The sequence below is a fragment of the Sapajus apella genome, unplaced genomic scaffold (genome assembly GCF_009761245.1).
Source record: "Sapajus apella isolate SASKATOON/1434 unplaced genomic scaffold, GSC_monkey_1.0 scaffold81, whole genome shotgun sequence".
NCBI lineage: Eukaryota > Metazoa > Chordata > Mammalia > Primates > Cebidae > Sapajus > Sapajus apella.
The window spans coordinates 3235540-3262921 of NW_022437021.1; the positions used below are offsets into that span (position 1 = coordinate 3235540).

Sequence of the window (27382 nt, forward strand, 5' to 3'; positions counted from 1 at the left end):
CACAGGAAGTATAATAATTATAGTGGATATTTATTAGGCTACTTTCAATGTACTCATTTCTGATCTGAGGGATTATAAGATTTCAGATAATCTATCCTAATCACTAATTTTGTACTTTCCTTTTGAAAGGAAAAAAGTAGGTTCAAAGAGCTGAAGTCATTTGTCCAAAGTTCTCAACTGCAAGGAAGAAGAGTCGAGGTTTTAACATAACATTGTTGGGCTTCAAAATCTGTCTCAAGTTGTAAACTGAAAGCTAGAGATGTTGGTTACGACCATATTCTACATGTTACTGAATGCCATAGCAAATACTTACTTTGTATTTATTTTAATCAGAGAAGAGGGGATATATGGAACACTTCAATAAATACTAACTTGCAGATGGAAAACTTCTAGAGACAGACCACAATTAAATAAACAAATAAATTGTAGTATGCCAGATGGTGACAGTGCTATGGAGGAAAACAGAGTGGGAGAGAGAGACAGGATGCATTTGGTAGAGGTTGGGGGAGCTGTATGGAGATGGTTTTGTAAATTTAAATAGGAGGAAAAAAAGCTTTTCCTGAGGAAAAATAGATAAGAGATTCAGTAACTAATCCAGGAATCCCTTAATACTCAAAGCAGATTTGATGAAGACACATGGTGGGGTATGTTGCTAACTGTTCAGCCAGAAGTCCAGAGTCTTGACTGGAGAAATGTGTCAGGTCACTTCTCTGAAACTTTATTTTCTCCATTTCAAAATGAAGGGGTTAGACAAGAGTCAACAAATATTTGTTGAGCATTTATGATGGTCAGAGTTGGAGGGCACTGTGCTAGGAGCCAAAGTTGGTACAACTTTCAGACTCCCTTCCAGACCAAGTAATAGATTATCTTAATGTTTTTTTTTAGAGGATTTCAAAAATCCTCTAAAAAATGTTTTTATAGAGGATGACAATTAGTATTTGTGAGTATTCTGATCATTGAAGTATATAAAATAACACTGTGAGACAGCAACAAGAAAACACTGACAACAAAAGTGGTTCTGATTTGGGTGACTACAACTTGTCATTTGTTACAGGCAAGTTATCTCTTAGTCATTAACACACAGGTAGTGAAATGTGACTCATGCAAACTTCTGGATGCCAGAAGGACCTGATGTAGGTGATGGCGATTTCTCTATCATGTGTGCTCACCTTGTTATAGAAAAGACTGTGTTGTTGAGACTCTTCATGAGGATAGGGCAAAATAGCATGTATCTTAAAGGATTTTGGAAATTTTGTCTAGATCCTTTCTCAGTAATAATACTAGTTAACACCTATTGTATCTTACCATGGGCCAGGTAATTAGCTGTTATAGTTGCTTTAGTGTACTATTTAACCCCCATACAAAACTGAAGATACAACCATTATTTTCTTCATCCTATGCTAGAAGAAACAAATTTAGAAAGAATTAAGTAGCTTATCCAAAGTCAGTTAGGCAGTAAAGTGGCAGAGCCAGAACTGTCTGTCTCCTAAATGCACGCTCATAACCATGATTCTGGTGTGGTTAAATTCACTGTGCTCTGTGACCATAGGCTGAACCCTTAAGCCAGTTGGCATTCTGAGGAAAAGTCATAAGATAGGTGACCTGTGTATCAGAGGAATAAGCTTCCTAATTCGTAAGCAAGAGAAAGGTTGGGAAGAAAAATAGAAGTCTAACCATAAAATTTCTGGGTAGAAAGCTATAAATGTTGAAAGGGAAGTGAAAAAACATAAAACAGTAAATACATGCTGACAACTTAGAATAATACAGACTCATTCATAAAACATAGTAATTCTTTTTAAAGAAAGTTAAGCAATATTTATTGTCAATTATATATTAAACCCTGTGCCACATATGTTAAGAAAAACATAGACTGATGGGTTACCTCATCCCAATTTTTATTAAAAGCTTGCATCTATAAATTTAAAAATCATATACGTGCTTAGTAATAGTATCACATATGAGAAAAATCCATAATTGTCATTAACATTTGAGATATTCCCGAGGATTTTTTTTTTTTTTTGTATTATGAAATCACGCAACCTCCTTTGAGCTCCTTGAAGGGATTTTTTTCCTCTGGGACCCCCTTTACCAGTGGATCCTCGCCAGATCGTTCTTCAATGTAATCTCTTACTTCTTCACAACATTTGGATACCTTTAGGGGTAAGAAAAAGGGATGACTCATTTAGTTTAAAGCAGAATACTCCAGATGCCAGTAATTATTTATTACAATAAATTTTCATGTTGTATATTTTCTGTATGATTCTCTCTGCTTTCTGCCAATGCATGTACTTTGTAGGAAAGAAGAAAGTTGCTCCCTTCCCAGTCCTCCTGGATATATCTCCAGACAAAGGAAAAATAGCTGGCCATGCTCCAGCTAAAGATTCCCAACAGACACTGCCTCCAACTTCAAAAGAGACAAGACCCAGGGATCAGAACACAGCTGGCAACAGAAGTCAAGGGTGTCACCAGAGTTCATGTTGATTAAATCTTTTTCCTCATTCCAAACATGTGACTTGTAAAAGTGGAAGTAATGAATAATTATTAAATTCCAGGCTTATCATCATCTCTGAATTCTCAGAAGTAGACACATGTAATTTTACTTCACACTCATCTACAATGATTGATCATGGCGGTACACTAGGTGAGCTCCAAGGGATCAGGGATTTGTTCAATGTATCTCAGGCATCTAGAACAGAGCCTGTGTTCTTTAGTGCTCAGTGAATAATTTGCTGGACTGAATTATTCATTTTGTTTACGAGCTTGCTCTTCACTTATCTGCACCATTATAGTAATGATTTAGTAAAAAATCAGGTCTTAACATTTTAATGGACTCAGCTAGAGCCTGTTAATGTCCCACTTAACATTCCTTCTAGAGAGAGGTGGTGTTCAATACATATGTAAATACACACACACACACACACACACACACACACACACACACACACAAAAATCAAATTATTCAAACTCTTTTAGCGTCAACTTGTTTTGTTTTCAATTAGTGTATCTTTCATTACAATAATACCGAGCTACTTCATTTTTGTCAGTCTATTAAGTGGCCATTCCATACGTTATTTCACCATTTTACTGGTTTTCCAAATGAAATCTTTCTGTCACTTTGTATGTAAATTCAAAGGAACATTTGATATAAGACTTAAGATTATTTTACAACTATGCAAACTCATTATCTACATATTAGAACAAATTATTTTCAACTCTGGCAAGGAAGCATTTGTTAGATTAGGTTCTTCCTTCAAAGGATGATACTTGCAGATTTACAAAACTTTTGACATATGCATTAATTTAGATTCACTTTTTTTTCCCTCTTCCTCAATGGTCCCACACTCTCCTCCAAAAGCCACTACTTTTGGCTCCACCCAGGTGACAGGAACAGAGGTATAAATTGCTATCCTTAATTCAGTAGTCAGTGAAGGGTTGGTTTTGACAGTGCCTGGCTAGGATCTGAGGATATGAGAATGGGAGGAACAAACAACCTAAAATTCTACATGTGTATAGGTTTAAAAATTATTTCAATGAGGCTTATTAGAAATGTATGTAGTTTAATACAGGATTACAAGGCTCTTCTCATTTACTAGCTATAGAGCCTAAGTTAAGGCAGTTCATCTAAGGTTCATTTACTTCATGTATAAAATAGGAATAGCTGCATTGGTTGCCTTAAATGCCTAACAGGTGCCTGGCACAAAAAGATGCATAATCAAATGGTAGCAATTTTTAGCTATTACTACAAAGATTGTCTATAGTCATTGCCTATTACATTGACTTATAGGCATTGCAAATCTGTCAGCTTTAGAAACTGGATGCAAAGACTTGTCTTACTAAAAAAAATTGATTGAAGTATAATATGAATCAGTCTCATTCATAAAATCGATAATAATATAACGACATAATGCACCTGCTATTACTAGGCATTGTTCTCAGAGCTTTGCATATATTATCTTGTTCATTCCTCCCAATCGTCCTCTGAATTAGAAGCTATTACTACTGCTGTTTTGAAGAAACAGAGGCACAGGTAAATTATAAAACATAGATAAGGGTTACACAGGCAGAAAGTTGTTGTGGAGCAAGAATCTGAGCAGGGAATATGGTTTCAGAGTATATCCAATTAACCATACTGTACGGATCATCCACTTAACCACTTACCCATACTGAGTATATCCACTTAACCATACTGTACTGATTGTACATCAGAGCTAGGGGATCAGGACCTGGTAGTTCCGTTTTAAATAGAATACGTATATTTATTATATATTATATAAATATTTCTATATATTACATATATTTCTACATATATATAATATTTATTTTGGAGGACACAAATATTCAACCTGATACACATATATGTGTATATACATATGTATATATGTGTGTGTATATATGCATATATATGTGTATATATGTATATATGTGTGTGTATATATTTGTGTATATATGTGTGTGTGTGTGTGTGTGTGTGTGTGTGTGTGTGTATATATATATAAACAAGTTGAATATTTGTGTCCTCCACAAATTCATTTGTTGAATTCCTAACCCCCAAGGTGAGGTTTTTGGTAGGTGATTAGGTGATGAAGACAGAGCTCTCATAAACAGGATTACTGTCCTTATAAAGAGACCCCAGAGAGCTTCCTCACCCCTTTCACCAGGTGAGGACAAAGTGAAAAGACAGGTGTTCATGAAGGAGGGATCAGGCCCTGGCTAGACAAGGAATCTGCTGGTGCCTTGATCTTTTATGACCCAGCTTCCAGAACTGTGAGAAATACATTTCTGTTGGTTATAAGACACCCAGTCAATGGTATTCTGGTACAGCAGCCTGAACAGACTAAGAGAGTACATGTATACGTATGTGTGTGTGTGTGTGTGTGTGTGTGTGTGTGTGTGTGTGTGTATATATATATATATGTATGTGTTTGTGTATGTATATATGGAGTTTTTGCAGTCTGCTATTAAATTGCTTTGATTTCCAAGAAAAGAGAGACACTGAATACTAGGGAAAAGGAACTCCAAAGCCTGATGAATGGTGATGTATGTGATATTTACCCAAAATAAAGAGTCCAAGGTGAACTTACCACAAGTGAATAATAAACATGAAGACAGCCACTTTGCCTACAAACCAGCAATCCTGATAATAAAAAGTAAAATTGGATATTTCTACTTAAAAAGAGAAAACTTTTCTTTACCCCAAAAGTTTATTTACCCTGAATTGTAAAAATAAGGACTTTAACTTGTTTGGTGTACGTTCTAAGCTTTAGATTTAATTTTATCTTTACAGCAAAACATGTTTTGCCTGTATGGAAAGAGCAACAGGGGAGTTTGAGATTATTATAAACATAGATGAAGCCAAAAATCCCAGTTCTGACTGGGAGTAGGCATTTTGAACAAGGTATGAAGATAACACAAACTCCTTTTTTACTTTGTCCTGATAAAATGAGATGTTTTTAAAATGTAAGATATGCTGTTACCACTTGTGGAGGTTTTACTCTACTATTAATAACTTTCCTAAAATGAAGAGATCTAAAATACATATCCACGTTCTCCAAGCTTTTGTCAGTCACTGGTTTGTTCAGTAGTTTATCCCTTTGCCATTTCTGCTCCTTCTACTGGCAGTGAACTGTAGGTAACCCTTTCCAAGATTTGTCAGATGTTTTTAGGAGAAACCAGTAAGTACTTATGTTTGAACTCATCCTAATTTACCAAAGAAGAGTAGAATGTACTCATTTATTACTGACCATAACAGTGCAGGAAGGGATGAAATCATAGCTTAAAGTATTGCAGCAATATCAAAACATTCTATCAAAATATCAATATCAAAATATTGCATTACAAAGAGAGGTTTAGAAAAGTAAAAACAAAATGCCTGTATGTATTGCATGTGTATATTCATTTTACTGCTTAGCTAACATACGGTTTCTGTTTCATATTCTCCACTTTCTCTCTTCGTTTTTCTTTTCTTTCTTGCTCTTTTTTTTTTTTTTTACAAGTCCTTAAAAATATAAGAGCATTCCCATCTTAGTGCACACACAAAAAGAAGCTATGGATTGGGTTTGGCCATTAAAAAAAAATTGTTCACCAACATCCTTGATTTAGAATCTAAATCAAGAGATGATTGTGATTTATTATTAATTTTCTTAATCTTTGATAATTTTTATATGAACAATTTAGTTATAACTACATTGAGCCTTTTCAGTCAATATTTTCTAACCTGGTATTCCCACAGTATCTCTAGCTTAAAATAAAATTCTAAAGAAAGCAGTAACTTACTAGCATTCTTTCCAGTGTCACTTCTTTCTTGAGCTGGTCAACTTCCATCTTTAATTTGTCCTTCTCTGTCAGGTCCTCAATATTGATTACTGGCATCTTTTGGCCTGCTGAAAATGTAGAAGGTTAGCACCTACGCATGAATTGCTGGAGTTATTTCAAGTCAGTCTTAGCCAACACTTCACTCAGCTCTTAACTTACAAAGTAAACTGTTCTTTGTTTTATTTTAAATATTCCACGATAACCAATTTCTCATGAGCTCTCTCTCTTAACAATTCTGGCAGTGCACACTAGCCTTGGGATTTTAAAGCTTCTTCCTAATCTTCACTAATATGATTAAGTCAGGCATTTGACCCTAGACACCTGTCAGTAGGTTTGTCCGGAGGGGTGGGTTTAGACAGCATATAATTTAAAATACTTAAAGCTGCTCCTCGCCCCTGGGCTTTCGTACAGTGTAAAATTTGGGGTTTCCAATCCTTACCTTCAATTCCAAAACCCTTCAACCACATGTTTTATGTCATTTAACTTAGTTTGAGGTCATTTGGAGGACTGTCCACTAATTCCCTAAATCTCTAGAGTATTTAATCTGGTATTAAAAGGGAACCACATAAAAAGTATCACTATAAGTTCATTATAAACAGTGGATTGAAATTTGTACCCATCAAATGGAAATATAGTAAACAAACAGACTTCTTAATCAGAAATAAATGAATGTATTACTTAGAAGTGTTTTTGTGACAACACCTGGAATTTGCCTGTAACTGTCACAATGAATCTAGTAACAACAATGAGCAAATTTAGCAGGTTAAAGGGGACATAGCAAGTGTGATCTACCAATAGACATCCTACTAGAAGAACAGACTCCTCTGCCCTCCTCACAATTCCTCTTCTCCCCAGTTAGACCAGTGGGTAATTGGGAAAAAGGCTCAGTAGCTGATGATATTCCTGTGAAATTACCTGGGAAAGATTTCAATGTAGCCAAGTGGCATTGTGCCTATAGTGTCTCCCTCTTCTCCCTAGTCCAATTTTTACAATGAAGTATGATTGTAAAAGTAAGCATATTCAGATCACACACTATTTCAGAGAACATAACATTGTACATCTACATGAAAATATTCTGCTAGTAATATATCAGCAATTAACTTATTTCCTTGTATTTAGATGGTGTTTTCATTTCCAAAACCTTTGAAGAAAGATTCTTTCCCTTTCCAGTCTTATAATACCCTGTTCTTCTCTGGATAAGTTGTACTTTAAGATATTTTTAAGGGACAAATGCCTACATAGGTCAACTATTTTCTAGAGGTAGAAAATAATACACTACAGGTATCTGAACCCAATGTTTCCTATGTTTTTATTTTTGCTATTCTGTTCTTTAAGAAACAGTATGACTATAGAAAGGTTATTTCTTCCTGTATAATCCTGTTTTGTATTTGGGAGCCCAAATTTTAATCTCAATTTCCTTCCCACTCCTTTAGACTAAATATAAAAGTTCATATTTTTGATGATCATTTTTACCTTTTGACATTGTTCTTTGCACAACTTTTCTTCATTTTGGAAAACTTTTAATTCCTCTAGATAATGGTTCTTCACACTTCAGTGTGTGCAGGAATCACTTAAGGAAACTCATTAAAGCTATGAGTCCAACCTTAGACATTCTAATTTAGTAGATCTTGGGTAGGGTTTAGAATTTCATTTTCTGTACTCCAGGAAGCCCTCTCACATACTTGCCAACAAAACAACCATTTACTGGTGCTTGCTAGCTGTAAGATCCTGATCAAGTTACTTAACCTGTCTGTGCCTTAGTTTACAGGGAAATAGGGGCAATAATATTACCTACCTTGTAAATTTGCTGAGAGGATTAAATGGGGGTAACATAGGTAAGGACTTTGTAACAGCATGTAGTACAGAGCAAGCACTCGCACGTGTTAGCTGGTGTTATTCACTCTGTTGTACTTCTAGAATTTCAAACCGTACTTTCATATATGGCCCTTGTCATATAATATAGGTGATCTTATAGGTACTATTAAAGGAGATAGGTAATATTATTGATAAGCTTAAAGGAGATCATGTGTACATAATTTGGCTCCTTTGATATCATGCATTGCAGATGCTACGGTTGCTCTGCTCAGCTTTCCTTTTTTTCCAGGGTAAGATACCTAGTCTGCAGCAGCTGCAGGTGTTGACTATCAAGGGTAAACTTTTTGCACATGTTGGCTCTTGGCTGATGGGCAACACTTCTCCTGGTGATGCCTGGGAGATTATGCTCTCCCGTCTGACCCCTAAGGTTGCCTTGGAGCAAAAGTCTGGCTGATGTGGGGTTCTATCAGCCTAACCCCCTTGCTTCTGGGCTGAAAAACTTTGTTGCAATTGTGAAACTTCCAGAGCTTTCTATGGGTTTAGAATGATGCTAGACTTCTGAAACCACTTTTTGCTAACTTTTCCTCTTGCCCTATCGTAATTTCTTAACTCTAAAATGCTGTGATTCACCATGCTCAATAATATTAAACATTAAAATCACTTTGTTTAAAGCAAATATATTATTAGAATATTCTAGAATTCTTACCAGATTTGATGGCATGGGTCTCACATGAAAAAATCAGAGTGGGGATCAAAATTTTTATTTATTTCAAGTACACAAAGAAGGACAGTGAATATTATCTGCATGGAGATTCCAAATGTTTAGTGTTCTATTGAAGTCAATGGTCCAAATAATTCAAATATAATATCATCTACTTTACCCCCTATTCCATTTTGCAGATGCAGCAAAGGCATTCCAGTGAGTTTGAATGCCCAAAATTACACAATGAGAGGCAGTTGAGCTGGGGTTACAACACAGGCGTTTGTTTTCTGAGATGGGGTGTTTTTCATTCCAGCACATCTCTCTCAAACTAGTATAAAGGAGTGGATTTGTTTCTTCATACCCCAGAATGACATAGAAAGTCCAGAGTTGATGACAAATAGCATTAAGGCTGCCTCTCATATTCTAAGCTTTCAGGTTGGTCAACCTCTCCACAAAAAGTCCTAATAGACTAGATCAGATTATTGACCCTTTTGCCAACCATCCCCACCCCACCTTTAGTCAAAATTTAAGGGGAAGACTGAAGACCTATAGCCAAACAAGCTAAGATTGCTATTACAGCCAGCCCCAGGGGAAACCATACCCCAGGTAAAAAGATGTTTGCCCTTTCACTTCTTCATCCACCCTGCACTACCATCAGAGTATTGAAGGGCCAATAAAAGAGAAGACGGCAGGAGTGGGGGAGTTATTTCAGAGCTGTAGCCAATTCACAGATCCCTGGTTCTCAATGGGGGCAATACTGCCCCCTAGGGGTCCTTATGAAAATATATCAGCTTGTTTATAAAGGTATTCTGTCGTTTTTGTAGGTATGGATAAGGAAGGTCAGATATATTGCGTTTTCCGGGATCTTGCTGCATAAGATGAAATGTGACACATTCAGCATGACTGTCAAATATAATGTCAGACTTCCACATAGGCAAAAACCGTACTTACAGTTCTTTGAATCTTGAAACTCTATTTTACGTAGAAACAAAATATTTTTCATGGTTATTATACTTTTTACAATAATGCATATAATAAAAGGAAGACCATGCACCAATAATTTTTTTCTCTTTCAGAAAATCATATCACTCATTGTAGCCATGGGCTTGATATATATGTCAGTCTTTATTCTCAGCTGCTATGTCCAGATGTTTTTTATACACAAAAATATCTATTTTATTATGTACAGTCATGATGAATATTTTCATATTGTATTTACTCTATATAATTTGCTGCATTTTTGTATTTTATAAATATAATTTAGGTACTGTGATGATTAATACTGTGTCAACTTGATTGGATTGAAGGATGCAAAGTATTGATCCTGGGTGTGTCTGTGAGGGTGTTGCCAAAGGAGATTCACATTTGAGTCAGTAGGCTGAAAAAGGCAGATCCACCCTTAATCTAGGCAGGCACAAGCAAATCAGCTGCCACCATGGTCAGAATAAAAAGCAGGCAGAACAAGATAAAAAGGCTAGACTGGCTTAGCCTCCTAGCCTACATTTTTCTCCTGCGCTGGATGCTTCCTGCCCTTGAACATCAGACTCCAAGTTCTTCAGCTTTGGGACTCAGAATAGCTTCCTTGCTCCTCACTTTGCAGACAGCCTATTGTACACTTTGTGATTGTGTGAGTTAATACTCCTTAATAAACTCCCAGATAGATAGATAGATAGATATCCTACTAGTTCCGTTCCTCTAGAGAACCCTAACTAATATAGGTACCATACTGATGGGTTTGGTGGGGTTTTTTGAGACAGGGTCTCACTCTGTCACCCAGGCTGGAGTGCAGTGGTGCAATCATTGCTCACTGCAGCCTTGACCTCCCAGGTCCAAGTGATCCTCCTACCTCAGTCTCCTGAGTAGCTGCGACTACAGGCATATTACATTCACCATGTCCAGTGAATGTAAATTTTTTTAAATAGAGATAGGATCTTGCCATGTTGCCCAGGCGATCTCAAACTTCTGAGCTGAAGCGATCCTCCTGCCTCAGCCTCCCTATATTGATGGTTTTAAATAGGCCATTGTGAAACATTTCTTGGACAAATGAGACTCTGAATTAGATGGAATTCATGGTCATAGAGCTCCAGAAGTGGTGGAGGAAACGTACATTGCCTTGACTTTTCTTGGTCTTAAATACTAGAATGAGTTTTTATTAGCCAAATATGACCCACAATGATGATACCAGTTTAAACGATTGTTAAAGACTGTTAAAGGAGTAGCTACGCATTGGGAAATGGCAGTTCAACACAGCATAGCTGCTGAGGCAATTTCTGTAAAAACATAAAACATTTTTAATGGTTACTTCTCAATACATTGAGAATTCTCAAAGAAAACTGTTACATTGACAAAGTGTAGAAAAGAAAGGCAGCTATGCTTAGCAATACAAGCAGATCATGGAGGTCATTAGTAGAGGGGTGGGGAAGCTTCCTTAAACGCACCACATTTTAGTGGTATTAAACACTTTGGGAAGATAGAACTCTATAGAGTAGTTTAAGTGTCTCATGATGTCTTTCAGAGCTTCTATTACATTTCTTGCTATTTTAGAATTAAAAATGAGCTGAGGTAAAGTTGAAAGGCCACCTGTTTTCTGTTTGTTTTTACACATTACACATAAGTGTATTTTGAAGTAAGAATACCTGATAAATAAAATATTTAATTTATGAAAAGCTAGATTAGGGAGAAATTAGTCAAATTATTTTTAAAACTTATTTTTTAGAGGATTAATTACAGATTTTTTGAAATAGTTATGTTGCCAGCACATTTTAATTATTATTTGATTTATAAACATGTATACATGTTTGATAATTTTTCAGAAATAAATCCACTGTATTATGCACAATAAGCTTGTAATCATACGGATGCAAACTTACTTATTCTATACTATTCTTTTTTATCCTGACATTTTACTTGGCATTATAAGAAGATAACAGCTAAGAATTTTTACTGAATGCCTATTGTGTGCCAGACAGAATTCTAGGTGCTTGAGATACAGCAGAGGAAAAAAACAGATAAAAACCTTTCCCCTTGAGTAACTTACATTCTCAGTAAAGGAGATAGGCACTCACAAAAATACAAAAGTAAAATATGCCAAATTTTGATTGAGATAAGTGCTAAGGAGAAAAATAAGGCAGGAAAGAAATAAGAACAGTGTTAACAATGTAAAAATTATAGAGACGAAGGCCAAAGAAGCCCTCTGTGTGGACAATGCTACTTGAGTGAAGATCTGAGGGAAATGAGAGTGGGCTTTGTAGGTATCAAAGAGAAAATCATTCCAGGGAACAGCAAATACAAGACAATGGTAGACAAGTATTAATATGAGGAGCCCAGTGAATTCAAGGGAGAAGTAGCATATGAAACCAGTGGCCGTATAGGACTTACAGGCCACTGTAAAGTCTCTTGCTTTACTATGAGTGACTTAGGGAAGTTTGGAAGATTCTGAGTAACAGAGTGACATTATCTATCATATACTTTAGCAGGGAGCTATTTGGAGGCTAGCTCATGGGGGCAAGTGTAGAAGCAGAGAAGAGGCGATTGCAGTCAAGGTGAAGATGAGGACAAGTGCTAAGATGCTAAATGCATTTTAAAAGCAGAGACATCAGGATGTGCTGACAGATCAGGTGTAGAATGAAAGAGAGAGAGAGAGAGAGAGAAACGGAGGGAGGGAGGGAGAGAAAAGAGAAGAATCAAGATGACACTATTGTTTTTGGTCTGAGCAACCAAAAGAAGGGATTTGCTATTTCCTGAGATCAGAGATATAAAAAGGTAACACTGAATCTCAGAGACTTGTTAGCCATTCATTGAGTAGGTGGTCTGAAGTTTAGGGAAGAGGCCAGAGTTTTGGGGAGAACCATGAGAACAGAGGAGAATACCAAAGGTAAATAGGAAAGAGAAGGGAACAAAGGATTAAACTCTGGAGCACTTGAAAGTCAGGGAGATGAGCTGAAATTTACAAAGAACAGTGAGTTTGCTGTCTTGAGGACTAAATAAATGATATTATATTTATCATATAACAGACACTTTGATAAATACTCAACATGCAATGCCTTTATCTCTATGTATCTACTCTTTTTTTCCTCTGTCTTTCCACCTAGGCCAGTAAAATGACAGCAGCTCACCTAGTATTTATTTATTCATCAAATATTTATTATGTGATTACCATGAGCTAGGCACTCATTTGACTGCCTGAGGTTAAAGCAGCAAATTCAGCTTTCTTATCTCTTGCTGTGTTTATAACTCCTCAGTATATATCATTTTTTTTCAGTTGAATTTTTATGGTCAAATAAAAGGTAGCTTTTATTTTTTTTCCAACTGGTCAGGTTGATCACAAATTTTTATCACAGTTGATTTTTGAAAGGCAGTTGCTTTTCTAACAGTTGCTATTTTATTACATGGTTATCATTCTCTCTCAACATGTTAGCTTATTTTCAAGATACACGTGACTTATAGACAACCAAATATATTCTATGACAACTTTCTTTCTTTCCCAGAACAACTTTATTTCTCTGTTTCCACTTGCCATTTGAGTTTTCAAGACATTTGTAAAGAACAGGGATAGTGCTAATACAAAGTCATTTGTTTATTTCACAGATGTACATGAGAGCCTACTTCCCAGGTCTTATTTTTGGCTCCATAATACAGTGATAAATAGGACAGGTAAGCTTTGTGCTCTCACAGAGCTTATGTAACAGTGAGAGGATTAGATAAGTAAAATGTATTTTTTTTTTTACTGATTTGATGTATTAAAAGTACTCCAACTTCTGTGTGGGGTTAATTGGGAAACAAAGGTGAAAACAAGGAGTTTAGGTAAGAACTTAATGTAATGGTTCCTTAGAAATTGCATACCTGAACTACATTGGTTGTTGTGGCTATAAACGGATATGAACAGATTAAAAAATGTAATTTGGCTATAATCCCAGCACTTTGGGAGGCCAAGGCAAGTGGATCACCTGAAGTCAGAAGTCCGAGACCAGCCTGGCTAACATGGCAAAACCCTGTCTCTACTGAAAATACAAAAACTTAGCTGGGCATGGTGCTGGGCACCTGTAATCCCTGCTACTCAGGAGGCTGAGGCAGAGAATCACTTGATCTGAGGAGGCGGAGGTTGCGATGAACTGAGATTGCACCATTGCATTCTGGCTTAGATGAAAGAGTGAAACTCTGAATCAGAAAAAAAAAGCAATTTGGGGGTACAATTAAAAGGACTATTGACTGATTGAGTAATTAAGCAGTGGAAGATCTCAAGAATGACTCCAGAGATTATGCTTTGAGAATCTAAGTAGAAGGGTCATTTACAGAAAGGAGGAAGACTGGGGATGTATAATCAAGACCTTAAAACATAAAATATTTGCGATTCTATTACACATCCAAATGGAGATACTAAATAGACATGAATGTTTGAAATTTTGAGGAGAGATCAAGACAACACACAAATATATTCATATATATGTATATATATATATATATATACACACACACACACGTGTATATGTGTGTGCAAGGTTTATATGTATATGTATTTGAAATTACACAAGAAAATAATATGGTTAGAAAATAATTCTCAGGGTTGAGCCTTGAGTCACCCACCCGCTAATGGTTATTACAAGAGGGCAGATTGATTGAGAAAGAGCAGTCAACAAACTAGGAAAAAAAAAAAAAAAACAGAAGAATGTGGTATCATGAAGACTGAGAAAACATTTAAAGAATGAGGAAGTATTTGCAATTGTCAAACACTAAAAAGAATTCAGATAAAATATTATGGGAAATGTGATGTTAAGTGATTTTAAAGAAAGTTGCTTTGGGTGTCATATATTGAGAGGTCTAGTAGCATGTGTCAAGGTTGCTCTTGACAATAGCACTTCCTGCTCTTACTCTTCTCAAAGGAAGTTTAATTAGAGGCACCTGGAAAAAGCAAGAGAGATGAGGAAATGAAGGAAGACGTGGAAGTAAAATTTTTGATAAGTTTGTCTGGAAAACGGAGCAGTGAAGTGGGAACACTTACAGGAGAAGAATGTAGAGCCAAATATAAATTTTAACTTTGGGTTGAAGAAAAGTCAGAGACAGATCATTCTAGATGGAAATTATTAAAACCCGGGTGTGTGTGTCAAAGAGTAAGAGGGGGCAGAGCTGATGCCGTTGAAGAGTGGAAGGAGTAAAGCCATTGAGAAAATAAGAGAAAAAAGGATGAAGAGCAGTAGATAAGAGGTTGGTCTCTGATTAGTCCTGAACATTACTTCCATTGTAAGAGAAAGGAAGACCAAAGATACCTGAGATCCAGCTGGCTGAAAGAAATAACTCGCCCTTCCCTGGCTGGTTCAGAATATGTAGTCCAGGCTAACATATTCAATTCTCTTCTAATGCAAACTTTTCAGCTCCACTGTTTTTCCTCAGGTAATAGTCAATAGGAGAAAAAAGTAGTGAGAGTCCTAGGAGATGTGTGTTCCTTTCAGACTGCGGCTATTGCCTTTCCCTGCCCCAAATAGCAGATTGTCCCTCACGTGTGATTTAAGGTACAAAAGCTTTTCAACATAAGCCAAAACAAATGAGCATTTGGAGGGCATATAGCATTGTAGTAATTGATATATAACTAACACAATATTTTGGCCACATTATAAAAAGACAATAATTTTGAAAGAAAAGGTGTCTTTACATTTGAAAGGTCAATGTCCATTACTTTCTGCTAAATATAACCCTGAAAATGAGAACTTTAGTGATTAACTCTCTCAATCCTCTAATCTGATTATCAGTTTTGGCAGATGCTCCTCTTAAAGCATTATGGCAATGTATTTAAATTGTACTAACTGTTTCCCCAATGAATGAATTATGAACTTTATGTTTGCATAGAAATGAAAACTGATATAGCACTCTCTGAGTACTGAACGAGGGTCATGAAAACATATATAATAAGCTTGACTTTGGCCTTCATTAATGTGGAACAAAAGAATGTATATATTAGTCAATGAGACCAGGGGATCAGGATTTAAACTGCCTGTGCTAACTGAATACCTTTGGGAAAATCACATATCTATCAAAAGGTTCAGCTTTCTCATATGCAGAGCAGGGAGAGTAACGTATCTCCCTCAAGTGGTTATTGCATGGGATTTAATGAGCCAAAAAATTCAAGGCATAGTGCAAACTTTCACTAAGTATATGTCCACTAGTATTGTGGTTGCTAAGGAGATTTCCACATGGTATATAGGGATTAGGGGAACATTTCTCTTTCTTTCTCCATTCTTGATGTGCCAGGGGCTTAGTAACCAAGTCTAGAATTTTGGCTAGGTGGTGAGGCTCCATTGAGTTGGGAGGTCTTAGATAAAATCGTCTAAAATTTGCCCCAATCTTCTGGATGCCATTCACAGTTAAAGACGTAGCAATCTAAGTGAGAGAAAAGATGGTCTGCGTCGTGAGTAAGGGAATGTACATCCAGGAAGCAGAGAGAAGAGGTTTCTGAGATTCTGCTCTTCTGCAGAAGGCAATACTTTGTTAGAACCACAGCACCTAAAACAGTCAACCAAAACAAATAGATGAAGGAATGAGTCTCTGTATTGCATAGGCTCAAAAGATGTAGTGTCAGGTATGTTTGCATAGATTGGATTTTATTTGGAATTGAGCTTTGCTTACATTTTATATACTTCCTCATCTATAATCCTATACAACCTAGTACATATTTTTGATGTTGTACTAAGAGCATTGTAATGTAACTGGGTTATATAGTGTTCATTCATCTACCCTGTTATGCTATGAAATCCCTCATATTTGTATCCCAAATGCCTATGATAAAGTTTGTCACACTTTAAACATTTAATCAGCTCCTTTTAAGGGAGATGAATGAAGGTATGAACACAGTAAGAGAAATGTTATATACCCTTGTTATAACTTTCTAAGGAGAAGGAGATTCATAAAATTAGGCACAGAGGATACCTCATCCTTTCATGTGGCTTCATTTTATTGTATAGCTCTCAAGTGCACTCTGTGCCTGACAAAGGGTGCATTAGAGTAAATGTTTCTTACATAGGCCAGCTAGTTAGAAAAATACCTAGTTGGTGAAGGAGTTGCTTAAACTTAAGCAAAACCCTCATGACCGTTTATTGCTCAGAAGAGATTAACTGTCTTTCTTAGCAGATGTGTAAGATCCTCCTAAGTGGCAGCTGGAGTCATTTCAACTTTTATTTTGGCAGGGCTTAAACTAACAGGCAGCAAAAACTGTCTTTGTTTTTTGAGGAGTTATCAGTGTAATTCCTTAAATAGCTATGTTACATAATATGTATCCCCACCTCACTGGACTCAGTTAATTCTCATCATTCACTCATAAGCCAGACATGCTACTTCTCTTTAAGGTGTCTGAAAGAGAAGAAGACCATCTGCTACAATCCCTTTCTTAAATTCTTGGTTCATGTACTGAGTCTGCAGGACTCCCAGTGGGTATAGCATCCTACTCAAGGTATGGGAGGGGCTAAACAGTTCAAAAGCAATTTCATTTGTTGTGGGACCCAGAGAAGTGGTAGTGAGAAAGATCAGAGGCAGCAATTTGACACATGCAGAGGCGCTCCTGGACTCACTGTAGCTTTTGCATTTTTAAATTCTGTTATTTCATATTCTACTCTAAGGTCTTGGTATGGTAGAAAGATCCTAGGCCTGGGTGTGTTAGAAAGAATATAAAACTAAGAATCCAGAACTGTGGATTCTAGTCTCGGGTCTGCCAACAACCATGGCAGGTAATCTCAGTTCACACTACTGTAAAGTGAATATATTATAGTTCCATTCAGCATTCAAATTATAACAATTTCATGCCTTATTTTTACAGAACCCCAGACTCTTTTGAGCCTTTGTCTTTAGCCACAGACAATTTAGCCGTCAATTGGTGTAGCAATGACAAATCAATCTGGATGACTGTTTTTCCCAGTTATCTTTAGCCTGGCACTTCCTGTTGACTTTGAGCAAAGGAATTACTTTCCTCAGCCTTGTGGCAACATTTTGGCCTAGAGACTGGGTTAAGGAGATAGAAGTGCTATGACATCCCTTTGGAGGCTGATTGTGGTGGTCATGTTGTTCTTTCCAAAATATCCTAAATGTAATTCAGTAACGTCAAAGTAGTCTCCAGGAAATTCAGATTACCCTTATGTTGGAAGATGTCTTTTTTCACTTATATTAAAAGCACTCAGTTATTCTGCAATTAAGAGTAGTATTTTTTTTTTTTTTTAATAATCTGGCTTGGTAATCTCAAACTTCTCCCAATTCCACTTCTTTAATTCTCTTTTCTTCATCAGCCATCATAGAGGTTTCCCCTGTTTGGCATGGGAAAGGAGAAGGAAACCAGCATTTCTAGAGCATCTTTCAGGACTGAAAGGTTGGAAAACTTTCATCTACAGACCACACCATAGAAAGGTGAGAGGCCTATTTTTGCCCCCCTTCCATTTCCACTCAATGCCTTATACAGCAGCCCTGAGTGGGCTGAGGACTCTGCTCTGTATGAGATCCCCCTGAAGCTCATTGCCCTAGAAGAGACTAGCAGGAAGTGGTATCTGATCAGTGTCACCACTTTGTGGGCAGAGACGTGGTTCATGAGCTTAGTTAAGAGAACAGCTGATGGGAGCAAGGCCACAGGCTTCAGTTCCATAAGGCCAGTTCATGTTGCTCTGTTTCCTGATGGGAGTTGATGCTCCATCTCAAAATTGTATGCCAAGGCTCTCAATGGGAAGTAGGATATGGGATAATCTGGATGAAGTTTGTACCATTGTGTTAGGGACTAAAACAACATCTTTGAATGCATAAGCACTTTCTATTTAATCCTCACGACACATCTGTGAGGTAGAGTTATGACTATTAGAAAAGGAAACTGAGGCTCAGAGAGTTTTAAGTAACTTGTCCAATGTAACTAGGAACAAAATCCAGGTATCTCTGAATTCCAACTCTGTTTTTTCCACAGCACCATGCAATTTCCCAAAACGTCTGTCTTCATTCAAAAGGGCTAATCTTTTTCCTTTATTTTTAGTCAGATTCAGAGTCTCACTCTCTCATCCAGGCTGGAGTGCCATGGCATGACCATAGCTCACCACAAGTTCAAACTCCTGGGTTTAACCAATCCTTCCATCTCAGCTCCAATATAGCTGGGACTACAGGTGTATATCTAGTTTTAAACTTTTTTTTTGTAGAGATGGAATCATGCTATGTTGCCCAGGTTGGTTTCTGACCCCTGACCTGACCTCAAATCCTCCTGAGTTAGCCTCCCAGAGTGTTGGGATTACTAGCAGGAGCCACTGTGTCTAGGGGTTCATTTTTCTGTGTTAGCAAAAGATGATCGAAAAGTGTCCAGCAGCTTAGAACAAAGAGGAATGACAGTAGTCAGTGCTGCATGAAAACTGAGTATCAGTTCTTGAATTTTATGTTAGTCTAGTTTAAAGATTTATTTAATTATATTCAGAAGATGGAAATAGGTAAGTTTGAAGTTGAGTTAACTTGTCTCCTGAATATAATTCTCAGTAAATGAGTGGTAAAATTTCCCTCCCCTAATAATATTTTGAAGGAACTGGGAGGGTCTAACCTGACTACTCTGAATGTGTCATTCCAAAACTGGCTTTGTGTCTTAGCAGTTGGTGCCTTAAAGCCAGCTCACACAGGTTTTGGCTCTGGGGAGCTCTGACTCTTGGAGATCTTTTCCCACCTCTGCAGTCAGTGATTCTGTAGTGGCAGCTTGAAATTGACCTTAGTGAGAGCATTTACACCACAGAAATCAGTGAACTATACAAGCCATCCCTATCCCATTTTTTTTTTTCCTACTGAAGAGGTAGGAAAAAAATTAAACATTTACCCTATGGTTTTAACTATCATTCTTAATCATAGGTATCTGGTAATCAAAGCTGACAGCATTTCCAGATCAAGCTGGTTTTCCTAGGAATATGACCCTGTAATATGACATGAGAATGACTGAAAACTGTCACAAGGATATAATGTGCAAAATACTTCGGATTATTAACCCACTTTGAGCAAGTTTGTCCTGTACGTTTCAGGGCTTCCTGAAAACTTGAAAGTGAACTCCTGTAAACTCGCCCCAGTATCCTCAGAAGTCAAGAACAATTATTTACTTGAGAATGTTGAATAGGACAAGAGAAAAGAAGGGAAGAGACATTCGTTAACAGAATCTATTAAAATGTCTTCAAAATTGTCTTTAGTATTTTATGTAAAATTTCACTGTAGGTAATTGTATTTTAAAAAAAGTATATCACAAGCTAATATGTCAAAGGAACAGGGAACTTTAACGAATGTACTGACATTAAGGAAGTGTGGGAAGGCACTGATGTGGTCAAATCTTTAGAACTCCCCAAGACTACCTCTCTGGACTTCTATGTTTCATCTCCAAAATTATAGCTACATGCAAAAACATAGCTTCATACATGCTTGGTGGGGGTGTAAAATGGTACAATCATTTTGAAAAATTGTTTGGTAGTATCTAATATTCCTAAGTATTTTATCCAAGAGTAATAAAATTTGCATGTCCACACAACTCAGCTTTAAAAGAGCCCCCAAACAAACTAGAAACACAAATTCCAGTAACAGGACATTTGTGGTATATTCATATGTTAGACTATTACTCAATAATTTAAAGGAACAGACTATTGATACACACAGAAACATATACATTGTAGGATATTCATACATTTTGGTACGTTCATATTTTGGACGAGTACACAGGAATTAAAAGGAACAGGAACAGACTATTGATGCAATGACCTGGGTGTATCTCAAAAACAGGAACTGTGAGAAAGAAATACCATACAGTGAATACTTTATGATTTCATTTATACATAATTCAAGAACAGGCAGAACTAATCTGTGGTACTAGAAATGAGAAGACTGGTTGTCCCAGACCTGAGAATGGAAGGATTGTTTGGGAAAGGATCTGTGGGAACTTTCTGTCTGGGGTGATGGAAATGTTCTAATTCTCTCTCTCTCTCTCTGCGCTCGCTCTCTCTCTCGCTCTCTCTCTTTCTCTCTCTCTCCCGAGTAGCTACGATTACAGGCGCCTGCCAACACTGGCGGCTAATTTATTGTGTTTTTAATAGAGATGGGGTTTCACCATGTTAACCAGGCTGGTCTCGAACTCCTGATTTCAGGTGATCCGCCCTCTTTGGCCCCCCAAAATGTTAGGATTACAGGTGTGAGCCACCACGCCCAGCTGAAATGTTCTAATTCTTTGTTGGTGGTTATACGCTTGTCAAAATTTATCAAACTGCCCACCTACGATATATTTTAAGCCTGTATTAAATGTAAATTAGAACTCAATTGAAATCTGTATGAATAAATATAAATAAACACATATTTACATTTCTAGTCTAATCCGATAGTCTATTGCAATGAATCCCGCTCCCCTCTGACCCAAGAATTCCACACTTTCTCTCCACCGGCCTTTCAAATACCTGGACTTCATGGCTTCAAAAGGTAGATTCGGGCTTCTTCAAGGCACAATCACCCGCAGGTCATTTCCGCCTAGCTTGGAGATTTCGCATTACTGACACAAACGCTCCCTCTGAACAGCCCAGCCTGGACAACAGGAGAAAGTTTGGGAGTCAGGTTCAGTTCAACCTTTCAACTTGGCAGGGAATTCTTCTCCCTCTTACACAGTTTGCAGCAGGGGCAGCGGGGTCACAGCCCCCGTCCCCTCCCCCGCGGCATGAATCAGCCACCCCTCTGGCTCCGCCCCAGTGGGGGTCGGCCGGACGCTCGCCCTGCATAAAGCTGGCACTCTGGCCGACTGGAGCAGGACACCTCAGGCCGACTGGAGCAGGACGCTGCGCGCCTCCTCCTGCCCGGCGTTTTCTAAGACGCCTCGCCCAGCGGGCGGCTAGTCCCCCTGCACAATGGACCCCTCTCGCCCTGTGGGACTGTCGATTCTGCTCCTGCTCCTAACGGTGGCTGCACTGGGCGATGCTGCTCAGGAGCCAACAGGTATCTGGCCACTCTGGGAGCCTCTGTCCCCAAAGAGCTTCCCCTGGTGCGGGCGGAGAGGGTGCAGCGGGCCAAGGGGCCCCGCGCACCCGCCCTCCAAACCTCGCTTCCTCCAGGCTCCTGAGGCGCGATCCGAGGAGCCTCGGGGAAGTGGGACTGGCCCCCAAGTGTGCACTTTCTCTGCAGAGGCCCCTCCGCTAGGAATCGGCGGGGACAGAACTCCCCGGGATGCCCCTTCCTCCTAGGAGATACACATAACCACTTTCCCTGTCTTTCGCTTTCCTTCTGCCCCTCCTGCAGGAAATAACGCGGAGATCTGTCTCCTGCCCCCAGACGAGGGACCCTGCCAGTCCCGAATTCCTAGGTACTACTACGACAGGTACACTCAGAGCTGCCGCCAGTTCACGTATGGGGGCTGCGAGGGCAACGCCAACAATTTCGAAACCCAGGAGGCCTGCGACAACGCTTGCTGGTGGATACAGAGTAAGTGCCCCCGGGCGCACCCGGGACTCCCTCGTGCGCGCCTTGCGTAGGCGGCCAGTAGCAACTTCGCAGGTTTCCAAAGTATCGCTATCTACAGGAAGTTGTAGCCTGGGTTTTCTCGTGTTAAGCAAACCCCATGGTTTTCAGTTTCTCAAAAGTATTCACTAATTTACAACCACTAACACATTTCCTGTCTCCCAACTGACATTGATCATAATTCAATGCCTGGGCAGACTAAGGGATGTATTTGTTACTTCATCATAGAGTATAATAAATGCACGAGAATAATGTGTTAGGCGCAACAGACGTGCTTCTCTGTATTTATCATTAGTTCCAAACCTATGGTTTTTTCTCTCTCCTGGAGGACATAATTTCCTCTTGTCGATTATCCATCAACTGAAACACTTTTACTGGATTTTATTATTAAAGTGTGATTTGGCTCAACTCTTTTTTGTCCCGATACCCAAACGTGTTGGATTAGTTGCGGGATATGGTGGAGATTCATTATACTGCTATATTTTACTTTTTTAATTTTTAAATTATATCTGTTAAGGCCTGTAAGAGAATATGGGGCTTTGCCATTCAAGGAACTGAGGCAGGAGAAAACGTGTATTCATGTGACTAAGCTTTGATTAACTGCATATGTACAAACAATCAGAGAACACCCAGAGAAAACAGTCTTTCCACTCAACTTGAAAGATATAGCACAGCTGAATCAGCTGAATATGGACTCTTAGAAAAAAAAGTAAAGAAAAAGGTAAATAGCTGGATTCATGGGAGTGTTTTGGGGATTTACTATCCCAACAATAATATGACTTCTCCCCGCGCCCCCGAATGTTGCTGAAAACACAGCAAAAGTTTGAAAGTAATAATAAGAAGGCTACTTTTGACTAACATTGTTCTATTGCCCTCCTTTTCCTAGAAGTTCCCAAAGTTTGCCGGCTGCAAGTGAATGTGGACCAGTGTGAGGGGTCCATAGAAAAGTATTTCTTCAATCTAAGCTCCATGACATGTGAAAAATTCTTACTCGGTTGGTGTCACCGGAATGTGAACATGTTTCCAGATGAAGCTACTTGTATGGGCTTCTGTGCACCAAAGAAAAGTAAATACTATTTTTATGGTAGTTCTATTTTACTTTTTTATTAAGACATTTGGGTGGAAAAAATTCGATTTGATGTGAAATACGTGGTTTGCATTCTCATGATTTCACATTACTTGGCAAGTTAATGACTTGTCAAGTTCTTAAGACTGGAAAGTGACAAAGCCATGATTCAAATTTTTGCTTTCTGCCTCTTCTGAATTGTTTATTTAGAACTATTTCTCATCTACTCAATTCACACATAAAAGATTATTCCTTAATGAATGTTATGACCTCAGACTTGTACAGAATCAGTTATACATGTGGGATAGTGGAATGTATACAGAATTAAGATGGTGAAACTTGAAAATTTCTTTCTAAAGTTTTTGATTAGATTTCTATATTCTTTAGTAATTGCAAATTGCAGCACAAACAACTCTATATGTTTCTGTCCAATCCATCTGTTACCTCTCACGCCACCACCCCTGAATCCTTGAAATGATGGTCTCTTGAGTAGTATTTATTATTTGCAGGGGGAAACAATACAAGGATTTCCCCCAGACACAAAAATTTTTAAAAAGTTCAACAAACAAGGAAAACTTGCTTTGGCAGAGAACTTGATAAAGCTTTATAGCTATACTGTATTGAATATGCAAAATCTTGAGTTAATGTGGCGACGGTTGCTGTGGATGTGCTCTTGTTTGTGTAGATATGTTTTATTGTAGTGGTTATCTGGAAATTAATATACATATATTCTTGATTAATAATAGAATGAGAGCTGTGAAAAACATTAAAATAAAACTACCAACGCAACAAAGTTTACTAAATCATGCCATATATTGTCCTTGAAACTTAGCCCATTTTTACCTAACCATATCTGGTATTTGGGTTTAACTTCTTTTTATATTTAAAGACTACAAAGATGTAGCTTCAGAAGAAATTTTATTCAGTTTATAAAAATTTACAGTTACCAAAATATAGCACGTAAGTTTACCTGCAATTTGAAGCACACCTTTTAAAGGTTTAGTATGATATCTTGGATTCAGAATAAGGCTTCTATGGGATTAGATTTTCTTCAGTTACTTCAGTAATCACCATAATTTTAAAATTCTGGTATTATAACATTTCTAATGTTCTTCTCTTTTTTACAAAGGTCTATCATATTGCTACAGTCCAAAAGATGAGGGACTGTGCTCTGCCAATGTGACTCGCTATTATTTTAATCCAAGATACAAAACCTGTGAGGCTTTCACCTATACTGGCTGTGGAGGGAATGACAATAACTTCGTTAGCAGGAAAGGTTGCATACATGCATGTGAAAAAGGTAGTTAATGTTTTCTTATTCCACCTTTAGATAAACTTTATAAATAACTTATCAGCAAAATTATATTTTTATTTATTTATTTTACTAAAAGCAAATAGCCATTTCTAGGCTACCCCTACATAAGTATCTCCGTGGTGTTAATCAGTATTGTCAAAATGCTTTTATTGGCTAGCTGCAGTAAACAGTAGCTATATCTTCATATCTTAAAAGTAGAGTGTTATTAACTGAGTGTATAATGAGTTTTGACTTTACAGTCCTTAAAAAGATGAAGTGAGCTCGATAAGCATATCAGAAATGGTTATTTATAGTGAGCCTACAAACGGAAGATGTATGATTTTCATTGTTGTTTTATTGATTTTAGCCTTGAAGAAGCAAAGGAAGATGCCAAAGCTTCCCTTTTTCAATAGAACCCTGAAAATTTGGAAGAAGCAAGTTTAGGCATTTTTAATGTCATCTCGTGAATGCTTATTTGCCTTTGTGGTTTTATCTGAAGAATAATATGACAGCATGAGGAAACAAATCATTAGTGATTTATTCACCAGTTTTTATTGATACAAGTCACTTTTTAAATTTGTATGTTTTTTATATATAACCGGCTGCTATTCAAATGTGAGTCTACCATTTTTAATTTATGGTTCAACTGTTTGTGAGACTGAATTCTGCAGTGTGTGAGATATAAAAGCAAATATGATTCACCCATTTCTTGGGATGGTATTCCTGATTTCAGAAGAGGATAGTAACTGAAATAGCACAAGACAATATAATTGTGTGCTTTCAACATATTTGAGAATAAAAAGGACCAGCAAATAAAACTCATTTTGCGTTTAAAAGTTGGATTATATTTTAGGCCCAAGAAGACAAAGTTGGAGATTTACCAACACTTTAAAAAATATTCCAAGTGCTATTATGCAGATACAACTAATATTTTTTCCATTTTATTGTGTTAGATTGCAGTACAAGGAATGAATAAGGGGATTTATTTAAAAGATTGTAACTTTCTTGACCAATTAAAAAAGCTAATCAATTTATTAAAACCAGAAATGTTCACAATTTCTATTTATCTATCAATCCCCACTCACATGTATATGTTTGTGTTGACATATTGATAGAAGGTTTTAAAAGTTTTCCTGTTACATTTTTCCTAAGACATAGTGGGTTGGAGACCACTGAAGTTATAAGAGAGCAAGGAAAGTAAAGTTGTTCAAATGTTTGTACTGCTTAAGGTGTTTATTTTTATAAACCATGCATGAGAAACCATGCATAAGTTTAACAATTTAAATTCCACCATTAAATTCTCATTGATTAAATATGATTATTCCAGTGAAGCGGGTTTTTTCTTTCTCTGTAATAAAACAATTTTTCATGGCAAGATGAACATATTTAAAAGTATGCCGCTTATTTGGAAAAATTATAAATGCATTTACCTTTTGCTTGAACAGTCTTTCATTTAAAAATGTATGTCAGTTATTTTGACAAATAGGTATGTGCCTGAGAACATTGACTGATGCTGAAAACTAGAAACAAACCAGATACTCACCAGTAAGGGACTGGTTGAAGATTTTACGGATGAAGAGTTAGCAAAATATCTATATATGTATGTCTTCTGACCCCCAGAACACGTAAGAAACACAGGTCCTAGAACAGTAAAAGTCAGGATTTTCAATGTTAAGAGAAAATGAGATATAAGTATAAAATTAAAGAAATTAAGTACAAATCTTTGACTTAAGTTGTGATTAGAAATATCTGTATAAATTCGTAACTGATTTTCTCTATAAAAAAATCTGCATCTCCCACTTTTCCGTTGAAAAGTCCTCGAGATAATGACAACTCAGTAGCAGTAGTTACATTTACCATAAAGACTGTGGTCTCTCCATACTCATTAAAAAGAACCAGTTCTCTTAGGAGAATAGCTGAATCCAGGTCCAGGGCAGGAAATATATAAGACAAGCTTGGATCATCATACTCCAGAAATCAAGAAAGCTACCAAAGATTAATGAATCACGTCATAAAGACAGGAGAGTAACATTTAGGAGCTCCCACTAACCTAAAATGAGACGATATGAGGATCAAAACAAATAATGGCCACAATGTATATAAACATATAGAAATCTGAGTTTATAATTATAAACACACACCTTCTTGGTACATTTTGGAGGTTTCTAGGGCATTATCTCATTACTTTGAAAACTGATGAATTAACAGAAAGAATAAAGCATTTATCCTTTTTTTGTTGTTTATTTTTTCTAAAAGTGTACCACAGAGAAAATAGTATATGGAAGTTGTTCATAGAATTCCACCTAATACATACATCAAAATGTTGGAAAATACTGCTGATGAAAGTATGAATCTAGGTAATAACCATCGTCACTGGGTGCTGAAACCATTATATGAAAGGTTTTGGGGACAGTCTCATGGGAAATCAAGCTGATGTCTCTGAACTCACAGATTGTTTTAACATCCATAATAGTTTATCCATAGACATTATTTACTTCCCGATATGATATAATAATAAGTACACCCTCCCCATCAAGTATTCTTGGAGAAATAAAAACAGTAAACCCAAAGTTAGTCAATCTTCTAGATCTCACTAACATATTGCCAGATTATAGGGAAATATTTGGGATATAGGAGCAGGTTTTAAGAAACCAAAGGAAGTAAATCCATAATGTTATGGACACTCTACAGGACAAATACCCTGGTTTCTCCAAACAAGTGAATAAAATTTTTT

At 37.2% G+C, this 27382-nt stretch overlaps 2 protein-coding genes across 6 annotated transcripts; one reads left to right on the top strand and one right to left on the bottom strand.

The window, feature by feature from the left end:
• Positions 1–1875: 1875 nt before the first annotated feature.
• On the bottom strand, positions 1876–21380 carry GNGT1 (G protein subunit gamma transducin 1). 4 transcript variants are annotated; one of them, XM_032252952.1, is made up of 3 exons: positions 21241–21380; positions 6274–6377; positions 1876–2152 (listed from the first exon to the last, which is right to left on the bottom strand). In XM_032252952.1, the coding sequence occupies exons 2-3, from the start codon at positions 6367–6369 to the stop codon at positions 2024–2026; spliced, it is 225 nt and encodes a 74-aa protein (XP_032108843.1). In that variant the 5' UTR covers positions 6370–6377; positions 21241–21380; the 3' UTR covers positions 1876–2023. The 4 variants fall into 4 exon arrangements, with proteins under 4 accessions (XP_032108843.1, XP_032108842.1, XP_032108840.1 ...); XM_032252951.1 differs by having other exon boundaries at positions 6274–6380; XM_032252949.1 differs by lacking the exon at positions 21241–21380 and adding an exon at positions 6472–6571 and having other exon boundaries at positions 6274–6380.
• Positions 21381–21573: 193 nt separating this feature from the next.
• TFPI2 (tissue factor pathway inhibitor 2) lies at positions 21574–25470 on the top strand. 2 transcript variants are annotated; one of them, XM_032252948.1, is made up of 5 exons: positions 21574–21769; positions 22070–22252; positions 23175–23282; positions 24484–24654; positions 25016–25470. In XM_032252948.1, exons 1-5 carry the CDS (start codon positions 21682–21684, stop codon positions 25090–25092), a joined length of 627 nt encoding a protein of 208 aa, XP_032108839.1. In that variant the 5' UTR covers positions 21574–21681; the 3' UTR covers positions 25093–25470. The 2 variants fall into 2 exon arrangements, with proteins under 2 accessions (XP_032108839.1, XP_032108838.1); XM_032252947.1 differs by having other exon boundaries at positions 21575–21769; positions 23175–23354.
• The last annotated feature ends 1912 nt before the right edge of the window (positions 25471–27382 follow it).

Excerpts from the sequence above, each read along its gene's own strand:
- GNGT1 (XM_032252952.1), bottom strand. The coding sequence starts at position 6,369 with ATGCCAGTAATCAATATTGAGGACCTGACAGAGAAGGACAAATTAAAG. Across the intron at positions 2,153-6,273 it reads TGACACTGGAAAGAATGCTA|GTATCCAAATGTTGTGAAGA; the intron begins GTAAGTTACTGC and ends TTACCCCTAAAG.
- TFPI2 (XM_032252947.1), top strand. The coding sequence starts at position 21,682 with ATGGACCCCTCTCGCCCTGTGGGACTGTCGATTCTGCTCCTGCTCCTA. Across the intron at positions 22,253-23,174 it reads CGCTTGCTGGTGGATACAGA|AAGTTCCCAAAGTTTGCCGG; the intron begins GTAAGTGCCCCC and ends TCCTTTTCCTAG. Across the intron at positions 23,355-24,483 it reads CTTCTGTGCACCAAAGAAAA|GTCTATCATATTGCTACAGT; the intron begins GTAAATACTATT and ends TTTTTTACAAAG.